Source organism: Microcebus murinus, chromosome 21, assembly GCF_040939455.1.
Source record: "Microcebus murinus isolate Inina chromosome 21, M.murinus_Inina_mat1.0, whole genome shotgun sequence".
NCBI classification, from domain to species: domain Eukaryota; kingdom Metazoa; phylum Chordata; class Mammalia; order Primates; family Cheirogaleidae; genus Microcebus; species Microcebus murinus.
In genome coordinates, this window is record NC_134124.1 from 13,731,763 (window position 1) to 13,747,972 (window position 16,210).

The 16,210-nt window shown below is 41.3% G+C and overlaps 1 protein-coding gene across 2 annotated transcripts in view; it reads left to right on the forward strand.

Annotated features, from left to right (window-relative positions):
* Positions 1–16,210, forward strand: part of STK32A (serine/threonine kinase 32A) — a 91,407-nt gene that overhangs the window by 54,611 nt on the left and 20,586 nt on the right. For both annotated transcript variants that reach the window (XM_075996190.1, XM_012774180.2), the window contains exon 6: positions 12,748–12,785. In XM_075996190.1, coding sequence (XP_075852305.1) covers positions 12,748–12,785 — 38 coding nt within the window. The remainder of the gene's footprint in view (positions 1–12,747; positions 12,786–16,210) is intronic.

The window sequence follows — 16,210 nt, forward strand, 5'->3', positions numbered from 1 at the left end:
TCTTCATTCGATCACAAGCCCTTGCAAATGTTCTCTTTTTCTAACTCCTGTAGCAGAAGAGCTACTTGAGCCTCAAAAACAAAACGGCAGTGCGGTAATGAGGGTATTAGGTTCATGTGTCCTATTCAGCAGCTGCTCCCAAACTACCAAATAATGAATGAGCATGAATTACACATCGTGAAAACAGAAGGATCTGCCTTCTTTGCGTTATGCATCAGGGAGTTTCGAAAGGGCTTTGAGGCTGTACTCCTCACACAAGGCCACCCATTCGTGAAAACCCAGGTGAAAAAGGCCAAGGTTAACATTGAACTGGGCTGGCTGAGCTTTTAATAATTTCCATGAGGTTTCGTTAATATGCAGACTATGACTTGGTCTAAATTAAATTTTTCTTTACATTTTAAAATAAAGCTTAAGCTTCATCCTTTCAGGTTTAGTTATTTAACACACAGTATTGATCACTTATGTGTGTGCTGGGCACAATAGCTCTGAATAGAGCTTTGAAAACTAAAAGCATGGTTTTTGTCCTAGGGCTTACAGTTTAGATGAGGAGATAAGACAACAGAGGAGGAGGAATCAATGATGGAAGTAACCATGTGAGTTACAGAATGTGTTTAGTGCTTAATGGGAAATAAACGAGGCCCTAAGAGAGAGAGGAGGATCTCGGATGATAGCGTATGTGTGGTTCTACGCCACACAACCCTGGACTGCCTGTTTCTCCTGCAGACTGTTTATGAGAAAATCATGCTACTTTTTTGATGTTTACCTGCCAAAGACCACCAGGAACACATCTGTATTAGTTCCCCCAAAAGACTGCATACATGGAAGCTGAGGGTCATCTCAGAAAGAGGATGTTAGGAAGGGCTTGAATGAGATATGGGCTGTGTTAGGTGATTTGGAGAAGGTTCAGGGAAGCATGGTTTTCCTTAGAATTGTACATCAGAAAGAGGGGCAATTCATTTTCGTAAGTTTTATTTTATTTTTAATTGACACAATTGTACATAATTTATGAGATACAGTGTGATGTTTTGATACATTGTGTGATGATCAAATAAGGCTACTTAGCATACTCATCAGCTCATACCTTTACCATTTCCTTGTGGTTTTGAAATCCTCTCTTTTAGTTCTTCTGAAACGTACAAAATAATGTTTTCAGTATTTTGTTTTGTTTTGTTGAGATGAGGTCTTGTTTTGTTGCCTAGGCTGGAGTGCAGTGGTGTTATCATAGCTCACTGCAACTTCAAACTCCTGGGCTTAAGTGATTTTCCTGCCTCAGCCTCCCGATTAACTGGGACTAAAGGTGCACGCCACCACAACAAGCTAATTTTTTGTAATTTTTTTTTTGTAGAGACAGGGTCTCACTATGTTGCTCAGGCTGATCTCAAACGCCTGGCCTCAAGGGATTCTCCCATCTTGGCCTCCCAAAGTGCTGGGATTACAGGCATGAGCCTGCAATACAATATTTTTAACTATAGTCAACCCACTGTGAAATAGAGCACCAGAACTTATTCCTCCTGTCTAACCACAACTGTGTACCTGCTGACTAATCTCTCCCTATTACTCTCTTCCCCGCTCCCCACCCTACACTCTAGTAACCACTGTTCTATCTCTACTTCTATGAGATCACCTTTTCTTAGAGTCCACAAATGGGTGAGATCATGTTTGTCAGAAAGAGCAATTCTTTGCAGCTCCATGACTGGGCATCCCAATGGTTGATGTCTCAGAGGTGGAAGGAACAGAGCAGGCCAAGCTTTCACTGATAAAGACAGACCCGTCGCTCCGGGTAGCCAGGTCAGAGGGTGCGCGATCCAGCGTGTGGTTTGCAGAATGCTCTTGTTGGTGAGCTCAGACATGATTGCACGATTACATGGTTGTTTTTTCCTGTCTTGATCACCGCTGCAGCGCGGCCTTCCAGTGTCGCCATTCACCGGGACACAAAGCCTAGCTCTTTGCGACAGAGCAGCTTCCAGCTGGCAGAGGCTGCTGTGTGCATTCTCACACCCTTTGCTTAAGCCCATGAGAATCCGGGTTTTTGTCACTTGTAGCAAGGCCCATTCTTAACCAATGCACTCATCAATACAAGCCCTAACTAACCATCCCCATGCTGCAATTTTGCCCATTTAAGCAACTTATACTAGCACATTCCTTCTCATGCCCTCTTTTACTGCAGCCTCTGCCAAGACCACTTATTTTCTGGCTCTAATTTTTATTTTTTTACAGTCCCACACCCAGCTTTTATTTTTTACCTATAGTGCTGTGGTCCCTGACGTCAGGTCCCCCCTCTCCAGTCCCTGTTAGACTTTATGGGAGCATAGCTTTTCCACCTGCGGTCCCATCACTATGTCTCCCTCTCTAGCTTCAGAGCAAGTACCTGGATTTATATGGCCAGTGTTCAAGTCCTGGGTCCACTATTCAGTAGCTGTGTGACTTAGAAAGTTTCCCAGTCTCTCCTGAGCTCAGTTTCATTATCTGTAAAATCAGGATAGTAATAATATAATAATACTTACCTTGATGTGTTATTTTTCGTGGGGAGAGAGGTTAGGCGACATAATATATATAAAACACTTAGCATGGTTTCAGGCACATGCTACATAACCAATGTTGGTGCTTTATGACAAGCTTGTATGCCATATAAGATAGTAAAGCAAAACATCTAGGGGTGTACACTAGTTATTTTATTCTGTGACTTTGCTTGTTGGTTTTGCCAGCCACGGTGCCTGCCATATACCCACCTCTTATCTCTGGGGCTTCTAAAAGCTCATAGATTCACAGTCTGCTTTGGAGAGATTCAGATGTTCTTTCAGTTTCATTTTTTTAAAAAATTCTCTATGCCTAGTAGAGTTAATTTGTTTCATTTTCAAATGACAAGTTTATTTTTCCTACTGTTAGAGAGGGTACTTTTAGTTCTGGAGCTGAAATCAACCAAATTATCTTTCACTTCTAATTGAATACTCCTCTCCCTTACTAATATATATTTTTTTAAAAGCCCTCTCACAGACTAGGTGCCATGGCTCACACCTGTAATCCCAGCACTTTGGGAGGCCAAGGTGGGAAGATCTCTTGAAACCAGGAGTTCAAGACCAACCTGGGCAACATAGCAAGACCCTATCTCTAAAAAAAATTTTTTAATTAGTCAGACATGGTTCCTCTTAATTAGTATCCTCTTTCCCTTCCTCTAACCTAGTACATTTCCTTATCCTAAACCCTGCTGGGATTGAGTGAAAGACTGGGAGACCCGAGTTCAGTCTGGTCTGTGTGGCTGTGTGATTTGGTACAGGTCCCTAAGCTCTGTATCGTTGCTTCCTTAGTTGTACCATGCATTAACTGTGACTCAGATTTCCATCTGTGTGAATATGAATCAAGGGAAATAATGGCAACAAATGAGCATTGACTAATGATAAACTGTGAGGGGGAAGCCTCCAAAGATTGCAAGATGATTAAAAAACAGATCTCATGTTGCTGGCATACTTCTCAAACCGGAGCGTCCGTATTGTTGTGTTGTTGGGAATCTGTGACGTCAGGAGGAACATGAGTCACTCTGTTAGAGAAACAGATTGACTTCACAATAAGAAACTGAGAGATTTACTTTTATATTGAAAGAGACATGGGTATGTTATAGAGTGCAAATCTACATGATTTTCAAATATACAATAAAAAATTATGAAAAGAAAATTAAACTCGCTACAGGCCGGTTTGAACCACACCCCAAGACCTCCGACTCTGTGAGGGCATTCTTCTCTCTCCTTAGGGGAAGTAAGGTGTAAGCATTTGAGATATAAACTAAGATTGCACCTTGCAGTCTTAGATCGTAATCCCAGCTCTGCCAGTTACTTGCCATGTACTCATGGACAAGAAATTTGAACTCTCTGAGCTATCCCTTCTTTATCTGCAAAAATGGATGGAATATCTACATTATGGAGTCAATGTGAGAAATAAAAGTCATATTGTCTACCAGGGGCCTATCACAGGCCTGCCATAGCATGGGCAATTAACCATTCCCATGACTCATGGGCGACATAGCAGTTTTGGAAATTTTTTGGTGATGCTCCTCAAGTGCCTCTTGCTGTGGCCATGGCAGGCACTGCTGATCAGTCTTGGCTCCCTTTCCCCTTGGACCTAGAGGGTCACCTGATGGACATAGGCAGATGCTACCAATTAAAAGGAGTTGGCTCTGAGGTTGAAACCTTGTTGCCACCCTACTTAAGATAACCAAGTGAGTGATTATGGAAAGAGCATGCAATTTATGAGCTGTGCGGTTGTGGGCAAGTCAACATCCCTAAGTCTCTGTTTCTTTATTGGCAAAATGTGGGTGCTACTGCTATGCTTTGCTGATTTGTAAATGATAAATCAGTGGCAAGAACCAGCTTTCAGGGATGCACCTTTGGGCACAAGGCTTGGGACAAGGATCAAAGGCTGTCGAAGGTCAGCGGTCGGGTTCGTCTCTCTGATGCACGCCTCACTTGCATATACTGCTGCCACATGCTCGCCCAGCCTCTGTGACATCTGTGTCGCATTTTACGATTTTAAGACAGTTCCATGCCAATGTTGGAAATCTGTGACTGCTAAGTTCTTTCTCATCCCTTGACTTGAGATTTCTTTGTAACTCCTTCAACTGGTCTCTCCTGGAGAAGTTTAATCTATTTTCAGCAGATGATCCTTCAACCTCCACTTCCTGTTGCTCCTCCCCCCACACACGATCAAAGCAGCATATTTTTGTTGGAGGACGATCTCGATAAGTCTCTTAGATTGTAGGGGGTTAGAGAAGAGTGAGATCCTGAGATGGGGCTCGAATAACCTACCATTTGTTTTTCTGAGTGGGCACATAAGCTAAATTATTGGGGACAGTAGGGAGGAAATTCAGAGGCCATAGAAGAAGGTGATGGCGAGAGTGCTGGTGTCTTGAGTGACATGCTGGGGAGAGAAATAGAAATTTGTAAAGGTATTTTCATGGATGGTAAAATCCCTGCCCTCATCATCTCATGATCTTTTGAGTAGAATTTACCTTATTTTTTAATATGTAATGGAATTGGATCTGTATATTTGGATGACAAATGAAAGGCAATACTATCCATGAAAAGCCAGTTACACCTAAAACGAATACGCAGATATGTGCAGACAATTTTTTTGAGCACTAGTAATATTCATTGCAGCACCCAAAAGCCCACAGTCGCTTTACTTGACCCCTTCGTGATGGCTTCTGTACCTCCCTTGAACAAACTGTGAGAAATGCTGGAGTTGAGCAAAACAGCAGCCAGTTGGTAAAAAGAGAGCAAGTGGCAGGCGCTTGGTAGACATGTGTCTTTTATTCCTTACAATGGCTCTATAACATAGATGTTACGCCCATTTTTGCAGATGAAGAAGGGGTTGCTCACAGAGCTTAGATTACTAGTCCAAGATTACATGACAGGTAACTGGCAGAGCTTGGATTACAACCAAAGGCTGTGAGGTGCCGTCTTAAAAGGACAACACCTGGTCCATACTCATCGAATCCTGGCAACCTTTCACCTCCACCTCCTGTTCCAAACTATGTATTTTTTTTTTTTTTTGCTTATAATTTCCTCTCATACCCTCCCACTCCCACACCTCTCTTCTGTTAACATACATCAGTTTTTGTGACCAATAGCCTTTGTGTGACACACTAAATAATATAGTATAAAATTATATGTATAGTGTTTTTACCCTCCCAAGAACTTAGTGATGGCCCAGTCTGAGAGACCGTAACGTTGCAAAGAATAAACCGAAACCGTGCACCAGTCAGAAAGCCGTGAGCACTGAAGGATTTGGGTTTGGATGTGCTAATTTCCTTGTTTGCCATCTTCATAGAGCCCCGTATTGGATTGCAGGGTGAGCAACTTGATTCCAGGGTAGGCACGAAGGAGAGATGTAATTAGCCTATTAAGCTCTGCTAATGTCTTGTAAAGTCGTTCAAGTGAGAGCAGCAGATATATCAATTCCGCCTCGGATCCCACCACAGGGAGCGTCGTGTTTCCACCCTGCTATTTACGGTTCGCACAGTCGCAGTCAGCTGAGTCAGCAGGACATGTCTTTTTCTGTTTTGTCAAAAGAATTGCCGTTTACCACCCCGGAAACTCCAGAGCCACTCTGAAATCATAGGCTCAGACTGTGCAGAAATCCCTTGTTTATTACTCTTACTCTGATACACACTCAAGCACTTACCAAAAATGGTCAGTTTTTTAGCTGGTCAGCAGTAAATACAGTGCCTCTGGCAGACAGGGTTTGTTAGTTTTTCTGGTTTTTTTTTTTTTTTTTTGGTTGTTTTGTTTTGTCTCCTTAGGAGAAACTGAAATATAGGGCTTAGTATACAGGAATTTGAGAAGCCAAGGGACTAGGATTTATTCATTTTTATAACAGATGTTTACTTAGGCACTTAACTTTGTTCTGGGCACTTTTAGGAGCGCAGGGGCTATGGCATTGAATGATACAAAAAAGAAGTCCTTTCTCTTAGAACTTGCATCTTAGTAGGGGGAGAAATATTAAATATAATAAAATAAGTAAGCAAACAGCAGGTGGTGATCTGCTGACTATAAGATGGAGGAGATGAGGGGCGGATGGGGTACCGATGCTACTATGGAGGGTGTGGTCAGAAAAGAACTCAGAGGAAGGGACATTTTAGCTGAGATCTGAATGACAAGAAAGCAAGAGCCTTGGAAGGTCCAGGGGACAGGATTGCAGGCAGAGGGGACAGTCTGTACAAAGGAGGCGAAGAAGGCCAGCGTGGCTGGAGTGGGGCATGTGGCAGGGAGAGGTGGAATGGTACGAGGCTCAGGGCTGGGCAGGGCTGGAGCCTATTTGGGGCATAGAAGGCCAGGGGTGGATGGTTTAGATTTTAATACACGTGGGTTAGGAGCCCATGGAGGCTTTTAGGCAGAGAAGAGGTGTGTAATGAAGAATAGCACTCTGGGTGCTACATGGATGATATTTTCTGGGAGCAAAAGAAGGAAGAACAATATTGCAATAATATGATACATTGTTGCAATATTTCAACAGAGAAAATGGTGGTAGCAGTGGAAATGGTAATTATATATCTAATGTATTTATTTTGTATTGTAGTAAAATATACATAACAAAGTTTATCATTGTAATCATTTTTAAGTGACAAAGTACATTAAGTACATTCACATCATTGTGTGACTATAATGACTATCCATCTGCAGAAGGTTTTCATTATCCCAAACTGGAACTCTGTACCAGTTATATAATAAATCACCATTCTCCCTTCCCTCTAGCCCCAGTAACTACTATTCTATTTTCTCTCTCTGTGGATTTGACTATTCTGAGTACACATATCCAGAATTATACAGTAATTTGCCCTTTTGTGTATACCTTCTCTCACTTAGCACAATGTCTACAAGGTTCATTCATTTGTAGCATGTGTCAGAACTTCATTTCCTTTTTAAGACCAGGTAATAGTCCATTGTGCATATATACCATATTTTGTTTATCCATTCATCTGTTGATGGACATCTGGGTTGCTTCCACCTTTTGGCCGTTGGGAATAATACTATTATGAACATTGATGTTCAAATATCTGTGCAAGTCCCTGATTTCAGCCCTTTTGGGTATATACCCAGAAGTGGAATTGCTGGATCACATGGTAATTCTATGATTAATTTTTTGAGAAACTGTCATGCTGTTTTTAGCAATCATATTTTAAAGGTAGATTTATCAAGAGTTGCTGAATGATTATTAGTGTTATGAATTGAGAGAAAGAGTAGTTAAGAATTATCTTGAGATTTGCACTTTTACAATGAGAGAATTATAGGACATAACACTGGGTAACAAATTTTGGAATAAGAGTTTTATTGTTTCGGGGGGGCCAGAGTGTGGATGGATTCCCCAGGGTCTGTTTAGAACATATGATATTTGTCATTCCTGGTAGATATGCAGATAGAACCATCAGGCAGTCAATTTTATGCACTAATCTAGAATTCCAGCATCAAGGCTGGAGGTATCAGCTTGGCATGTACCTATTTGGAATACAAATAAGATTTAACATCACGGGGTAAACTGAAATTATTTAAGTGGAGTGCAGTTGTGCATAAGACTGATCCCTGGAGAATCCCAACACTTAGAGGTTGAAAAAGGAAGGCACCAGCAAAGGGGACTGAGAAGGAGTCTCTGCGGTATGAGGAAAGCCAGTAGAATGTGGCTTTTTGGAAGCCACAAAATATAAAGTATGTTAGGAGGGAAGGAGTGGTCAGCGTACTGAGAAGCATGTTAAATCACAGTGTGACTGCTGGATTCTGCATGCTGGAGGTCATCCGTGTACTCGACAAGAGTAAATTCCAGGATCTGAGGGGATGGAAGCCTGGTTAGAATATACCGAGAAGTTTCTAATTCCACTCCCATCAACAATTCAATCCAGAGGTTTTATTGTAAAGGAAAATAGTAAAATGGGACAACATGTAGGGGTGGCTATGGGTCAACAAAAGTAATTCCAAGAGACTCAATCATGACATTTTCATAGGAAGAGAGAAAAGGAAATGGTCAGAAGGAGGAAGGGATACTTACCCGAGGGACCCCATGAGAAGATGAGAGGGTGTGGGATCCAGAGCTGTCTGGGGCCAGCGTGGAGACTCTTCTTCCCACCTAACTAGAGTGAGAAATCAGGAGTTGGGAGACTTGGTGATAGCTGAGTTCACAGGCATTGGTTCTCTCTTCTTAGTGAAGCAAGGAGGTACAGTCATCAGCTGAAAGAAAGTGAGAGTGTAGGAGGGTTGAGGAGCAAAGCAAAATGTGGAGAAAGCAAGTATCACAGTGTTGCCTGGCACACTGATGCTTATTTGAGATACGTAGCCATGAAGTTAATGAGAACAGTCAATATTACAATGTCTTTTCCTCTAACAAAGTTCAAAACAGAAGAATTTGGGGAGCTGGGTTTAACCACTGTTGGGTTTTATTAAGTGAGTACAACTGAAGGAGGTGAGAGAATTAAGGATTCTTGCAAGGAGTGTTAACAGTGAACTATGTATGGGAATTGAGGATATGAGAGTTTTGATGTATATAGAGAAAGTGACAAGGTCAGTCATTAGTGGTCTTCGTGATAGATACGCCATTTTGGAAACTGTATTGGATGGAAGGTCAGGCTGGTGAGGGGTGGGCTATAGTAACAGCAAGGGGCTGATGAAGGAAATGGGAGTAAGGAAATGTTTGGTGTGGGATAGATGAAAAGATTATTGGAGGTAAGTCAAGGAACTGAGAGGCCAAGCTGTTGGATGGATATTGAAATCAGCAAGAAGGGTAGATATCAAGTGAGAGAGAACTCATCATTGGGTATCTACTCATGATATGTTGATCATTAAAAAAACCCTCCATATATGTTTTAACCAAAGAATCTGCTATTGTGTATGTTGCATTTTGTAAACACCTTTTCATTTATAGATAAGCGTTAACAGGTTCATATTTAAAAATGAGATTGACTTCTTTGCATTTGGACAATGACTAGATGGTATTTCTGAACATGACCGCACGTCAGAATGTCCTAGAAGATTCTATTTGACTCAGGACAGAGGCGTGGGCCAATCCTCAGAGAGTCTGATGCCTTCAGACTGAACTAGGTCAGAGAATCCACTTTGTTCGAAGCTCCTCAGGTGATTCGAAATCACATCCAGACTTGTTAACCACTAAGTTAAACCATATCATAGACTGCCCTGAAACATTTTAGAATAAGTTGTTTCATATTTAAATTTACTCGAGAAGACTGAAAAGGTGAGGAAGTGATGCTAAAATCCAGAACTAGAAAATGTCAACTCATTCTAGCAGGAATTTTAATAGAGCACATTGGGTTTCTTTTCATATTCCGTCTCCTGGTACGTGAATAAACAATCTTACCATACCATAATTTACCCTGTAGTAAATTAGACGTTAATTTGTCACATTTTGGAGAAACTGTGTGCTTAGAATCTAAGTTGATGCGATTTATTTTTATGTTTAAAAATTCACTCTCTGTTTTATATTTTTCTTCAATTTTCCTCATATTTTTTCTCTGAATTTTGTAGTAAAAAGGCCCCTTTACCACTTTACATCTTTTTGGCATGTTTCCTTAGGAAGCTTCCTCATCTCCTCCCATCCCTGAGGGAACTATGTCTCATTATGTTCTCTGTGTCCTGGTACAGCGACTTACCAAAGCAGATGAATATTTGATGAATAAATGAATACGAGATTTAAGTAAGAAGTATCACATGAAACTATTTATTTCCTCTCTGATCTCTGTACTAGTCTTTAAGTTCCAAGGTAGTTTCTGGGAAAAGTCGCGAACATAATGATGTATGGGTTCAATAAGTAAGAAAATTGCTGCTCAGGGATTTAAAGAAAACTCATAAAATGTCAAATCCACAGCAATTCATTTCTCTCAGCAAGTCCTCGTGAATTCAGGCCAAGAAATCTTTATACTGATCTTGCCACACCCAGCTCTCTTCCTTCCTGGACAGGGCTCCTCTGGGCCCCTTTTCACCAGGCAAACACTAACGTCCACTGGAGGCTGATCTCAAAGATGCGGAAAGGGTCTAACACCTGGTTTATCTCTAGCTTTAAGTTGCAGAGAGTGTTCCACGGTGTGCCCTAGCACTCGGTGTATCCTGTTAGGGTCAGCCTTCTTGAGTGCACTAGAATTTCGCCAGATGTCCTTTACTTATTCATTCACTTACCACCAGGGTCTGTGAACCCGTGAGATGGAATATGATGTTAACCAAAAAACCATGCTTGACATAAAGTTCATGAACCAGTTGGAAAAGAATGAATGTGTGTAATAAATGTTATGATGGAAGAAGTGGGCCATGGGGTCAGAATACATAAGAGATGTGTTTGACCCAGAATTGTAAAATCAGGGAAGGCTTCCTGTAGGACGTGGCTTCTGAGCTAGGAGGTTAGGGATGAATGTGCTTTGTCTGCAGTGGGAAGGGGACTCTAATTCAGGCAAAGCAGCAGCAGGTGTGGAGGGGAGGAGGGGAGGAGATGTAGGGAACACTTGGAGGACTCCATGAGCTTCTATGTGGCTGGAGCACAGGGGCCAGGCTATGAAAGGGCGTAAAACACCATCTGAGTGAGTTTGCACTTGATAATTTTTGAAGTAATGGGATCCATCAAAGGGTTTGGGGTGAGGTCTGCAACCCGAGAGAGTTTAGCAACAGAAACGTGCAATTTGAAAACCCCCGTATATTATTACCTTTTCAGCAAATCGAAACTGCATCAGAGAAAAATTCGCCAGAGATACAAATGATTACTGTATGAATTCAGGATAGATTTTAACAACCTAACAAACTAAATGAGAATATATTCAAAATTAATCCATGTACCTGTATGTTGGGTGTGGCATATGCTTATTAATAGTTCTGTTTGTAGGTAAGGGACTTGTTGATATTTTCAGGCAAAGATAATGCTGACAGTCTCAGTCTGTCAAAGACTAAGGTCACTTTATTCTCGCAATAAGAAAGCCGCTTGACCAGGCTGAAAATGTGTTCCCAGAACCTGTTTCAGAATTTCTTCCCTAATGGCTTCTGTGAAGTTAAGCTGAAGGGCTTTAATGGTACATTAGAAAAGGGCAGTAAAAGTCTGGGAGTGGAGGGTTGTTATAAACCACAATGCTGTTCTCCGATGCAAGAGTACCGTTACCATGATATTCATCTCGTAAGGACTTTGGAAACTCTACTGGTCATCCCTCTAAGTATTCACCATCAAACCACTCCGTTCATTGGAAGACACTGGGTTTTGTTCTCTCCTGCAAACTTGTTTTTTGTTTCTGTTTTTCTTTTTTTTAATTTTACTATTTTTATTTTTTCAATTATTTTAAAATCAAAATGATATATAATTAAGGTGTCCAACATGATGTTTTGATGTACATATACATAGTGAAATGATTACTACTGTCAAGAAAATTAACATTTCCATCTCCTCACATAGTTACTATTTTTCCTTTGTGATAAGAGCACCTGAAATCCCTCTTAGCAAATTTCAAATACACAATTTTGTATTATTAACTATAGTCATCATGCTGTACCACACAGTGTGGAAGACTGCTCCAAATCCTTTAATTTACTACTCTAGGAAGAATAATTATTAACTAACTAGAGGCATTGGAACATCATCCTAAAAAAAAAACTTATAGCCAGGCTTAGTTGTACTCGTGCCTGTAGTGCTAGCCACTGCTTTCCAGCCTGGGCAACATAGCAAGACCCCATCTTAAAAAAGAAAACAAAACCCTCTAAACTCTGCAAGCTTATATAACCATATTATAGACCATAGTTTCCCCATTTTATAGGGTCTTTAAGTTCACATCATTTGTGTGACTCTGGAGGTACACAGGAAAATGATGATTAAGACTACTAATGCTACCTTATGGCAATTTAAACCCTTCATATGATCCTATGCACCAATATTTCCATGCTGAGATACAACATGCTGTAGAAATTAAGAGTCTGAGCTTTCGAGTGAGAAATCTGGGTTCAGAGCCCAGTTCTTCCATTTACTAGTTCTGTGACCTTGGGTTAAGCCTCAGTTTTCTGATTTAGAAATTGGGGATCACTTCTTGGCCTTTTGGCTACAACCAAGTGTAGAAATGGGGGATGTTCATGTCACTGTCTCATAGATTCACTGTGAGAATCGAATGAAGCTGTGAGCGTTGAGGGGCTAGTGGATTATTTCAACCCTAGTTAGCTATTATTTCCTTCACCCTTTAGTTCTGTTTGTTTGTTTTACTATGAGCAACTTTCTCCTTTCTCTCTACTCCCCTAGGGATATAAAACCTGACAACATTTTACTTGACGAACATGGTAAGTAAATGACTTATTTGTAATCAAGTACAAGACCTGCACGTAGAGCAAGTTGATTATCCTCAGCAGAGGAGTGTCACACATGAAAAAGATGTCTTGCTTAAGCTTATTTTATGGGGAGGAGGGACAGTATGGGGAACTTTATTATTTATGGCAATGGCATAGTGCAACAATACACCCTTAAATAGCATTGAATTTGCCTCATGAGAAAAATCATTCCCTACTCAATTTTCTTCTACTACTTTTCTTCAAGAAAACCATCACGGCTTTTTTGGTGCTAGTTTACCTTAATATCACATAATCACCTTTTTTTTTTCTTTTTCATAAAGACAGAGCAGGCTTCAAGCTTAGAGCATTTGACTGGAAATAGCATTCACCTAGAAGTTATTTTGTTCTCATTGCATCTATTATACTTTTATGATTTCCCTCTTGTAAAGGCAAATTGGTTTTGGATTTGCAGAAGAGATATCAAGTTTTCTGTTCGAAAAGTTTTCAGCGAAAAAAATCAGTCAGTCTAAAGAAAAATGTAAAGTAGATAAAAGTATATGTGGTACCCAGATACGAAAGTGATACAAGGACATGGCAATACTCATGAAGGTGGTAAGTGAATGCCAAAAGTTCAAGAAACAGTGATTAAAGATTTCCTCGGGGACAAGCTTTTGCCAGCAGTGATTAAACATGTATGATTTCTTCCTAGTATTTATTTTCATGTACATTTGAAATTCTGGTACATCAAGGCAGACCTGTTATAAATGTTAACAGTGCAGTAAGATCTTTGTTATATATTTTAAAAAGTGCTGGGTGAGAGAACACTAAATCTGCAAATCTCTTTATTCATTTGGTGTTTACAAAAAGGATTTGCAAGTGGAACTGAAACTGCAAGGACCATCCCTTGCCCATTATTTATTTTCCTAACTGAGTTTTGAACATGATTTGCCAGATTCCACCTGTGCTCAGAGAAGGCTAAGAAACATTTTTATGTGTGACCTCTAATTTCAAAGCTCAGGCTCATTACTTATTTATCGACTGTCCAAAAAGATTTTTTCCACTTTCTTCCAATGCCTTATTTCTTCCTTACCTTTACTGCTTCTGACATTTGGAAACAGATTCTCTCCATCTCAGGAATGTGAGCAATGGTGAGACTTAGCATGAAGGTGACTTTCATTAAAACACCAGCTATACAGAGCTGGGCATGGTGGCTCGTGCCTGTAGTCCCAGCTACTCAGAAGGGTGAGGCAGGAGAATCACGTGAGCCCAGGAGTTTGCGGCTGCAGTGACCTGTGGTCCTACCACTGCACTCCAGCCTGGCCAAGGAAGTGAAAACAATAACAATAACAACAACAACAAAATCCAGTTGCAATCTTCTAGCCTATGGAGGCCACCTTTGTGTAACTTAGGAAAAAGTGTACCCTCTGCCCAGCACAGCTTTCTGATAGCACATGGCTGGCTGGGGTTCAGTCCTCACTTGCCTTCTCAGCCTGGTGCCTTTGTGCATGACACTTGCTGCTCCACCGTTTGTAGAAGCATATAGGTCTTGTCAATCCAGAACTTTTCAAGATTCATTTTCCATCCAGAGAACATTGTTTTAATCTCAAGTTTCAGCCATAGCTTCACCTTATTTCTAACACAAGGACTTCCTGCTCTTCTTCATTCAACTTCTTCCTCCTCGTTTTCTTGGTGTCGTGGCGATTGTATGTTAGGGAAAACTTTGTGCAATGACATTTTGAAAACGGAATTAATCATACCAATGTAAATAATACATAAAAGATAAATAATCAACCCTCTTTCAACCAAATTTAACAAATATGTAATGAGTACTCACTAGAGTCACATGTTCTACTAAGCCAGGTCTTATTTTAAAATAGTGATCTCAAACTTTATTGGGCAGCGGAATTACCTGGAGGCCTTGTTTAAACACTAGGGACTCAACTCCAGGATTCCTGAGCCTCTAAGTCTGGGATGTGGCCCAAGAATCTGCATTTCTAACAAGTTCCCAGGTGGTATTGAAGCCGCTGGTCTGGGGACCACACAGGAAACGAAACATCCTCTACCTTCCCCTTCTCCATGAGCACAGGTGGTCTTAGGCCTGAGCCAGCTGAGAAGGTCAACTCCAGCCACGGTAGAAACTGACGTGCCTGCTGCTCACCTGAATCACCCGTGGAGCTGGTTGTTCTTTGCAATACAGACACCAGTCCTACTGAATTGGAGTCTCAGGAGGGTGAACCCCATGCATGTGTATTTTCAGAACTGCACAGGAGTTTCTGATAATGAAAAATTTCAATGATTGAACACTTACTTCCTGCCAAATGCTGTGCCAAGTCACCCATAATCATTATTTCATTTAATCCCCCCCAATAACCTATGAGAAGGCTGCTATTGTCATTCCAGCTTTGCAGAGAGGATAAGTTAATTTTTTTCAAGGTAACATGAGTATTAGTAGTAGAAGCTGGACTTGAAGCCAGGCAGCCTGACTCCAGGGAACAGGCTGATAACCACAGAGACCCCAGGCTCACTTTGTTTGTATTAAACCTTGGGTATGAAACCTAGTCCAATGCTTGACCCACGGAGAGAAAGAACCCAGGCTCACTTTGTTTGTATTAAACCTTGGGTATGAAACCTAGTCCAATGCTTTGAGCATGACCCACAGAGAGAAAGAAAGAAAGAGAACACGGAGACAGCCTATACTATGATAGGGTAAGTTTTGAAACCATCTATTGGGCCATTCAGGCAAGAATACCTTCACTTTTAACTAGATGAGTGCTATTTTACTTTGTTAAAATATCATCACATAAGCAAAAACAAAACACTTTCTGCACAAAATAAAATCCTGGTGGTGACGAGGGTGAGATCCATCTTCAGCGGCAGGCTGGGTGCTCCCTGGGAGCGGGCCGTGAAGTTTGGTTGGAAGAGTGTAGACTACAGCTGCAGAAGAATCAGATGGCATGCCCTCCAGTCACAGCCCTACCGCATCGAAACCACAGGTGCCAGCAAATGGAAATGCCAACACTTCAAGATCCTTTGAAGGCAGACGACTGTCACGCCAGTAGCTAATGCGAGAGGCTCATCTGCTTGAGCCGCTGGCACTGCCCTTTCCTTCCTTCTAGCTGAAAATCCAAGGACCCTAGAGCACTTCCTAGAATGTCTTCCCTACCAGACACTGGAGTTAGACCCGCACTGTGTGGCCATGAGTGTCAGAGCTGAGAGAGACCCTAGGGATTATTTTAGTCCCCCCACTCCTTTTTTTTTTTTGAGTCAGAGTCTCACTCTGTTGCCCAGGCTAGAGTGCCGTGGCGTCAGCCTAGCTCACAGCAACCTCAAACTCCTGGGCTCAAGCAATCCTCCTGCCTCAGCCTCCTGAGTAGCTGGGACTACAGGCATACACCACCATCCCCAGCTAATTTTTCCTATATATATATTTTTTTAGT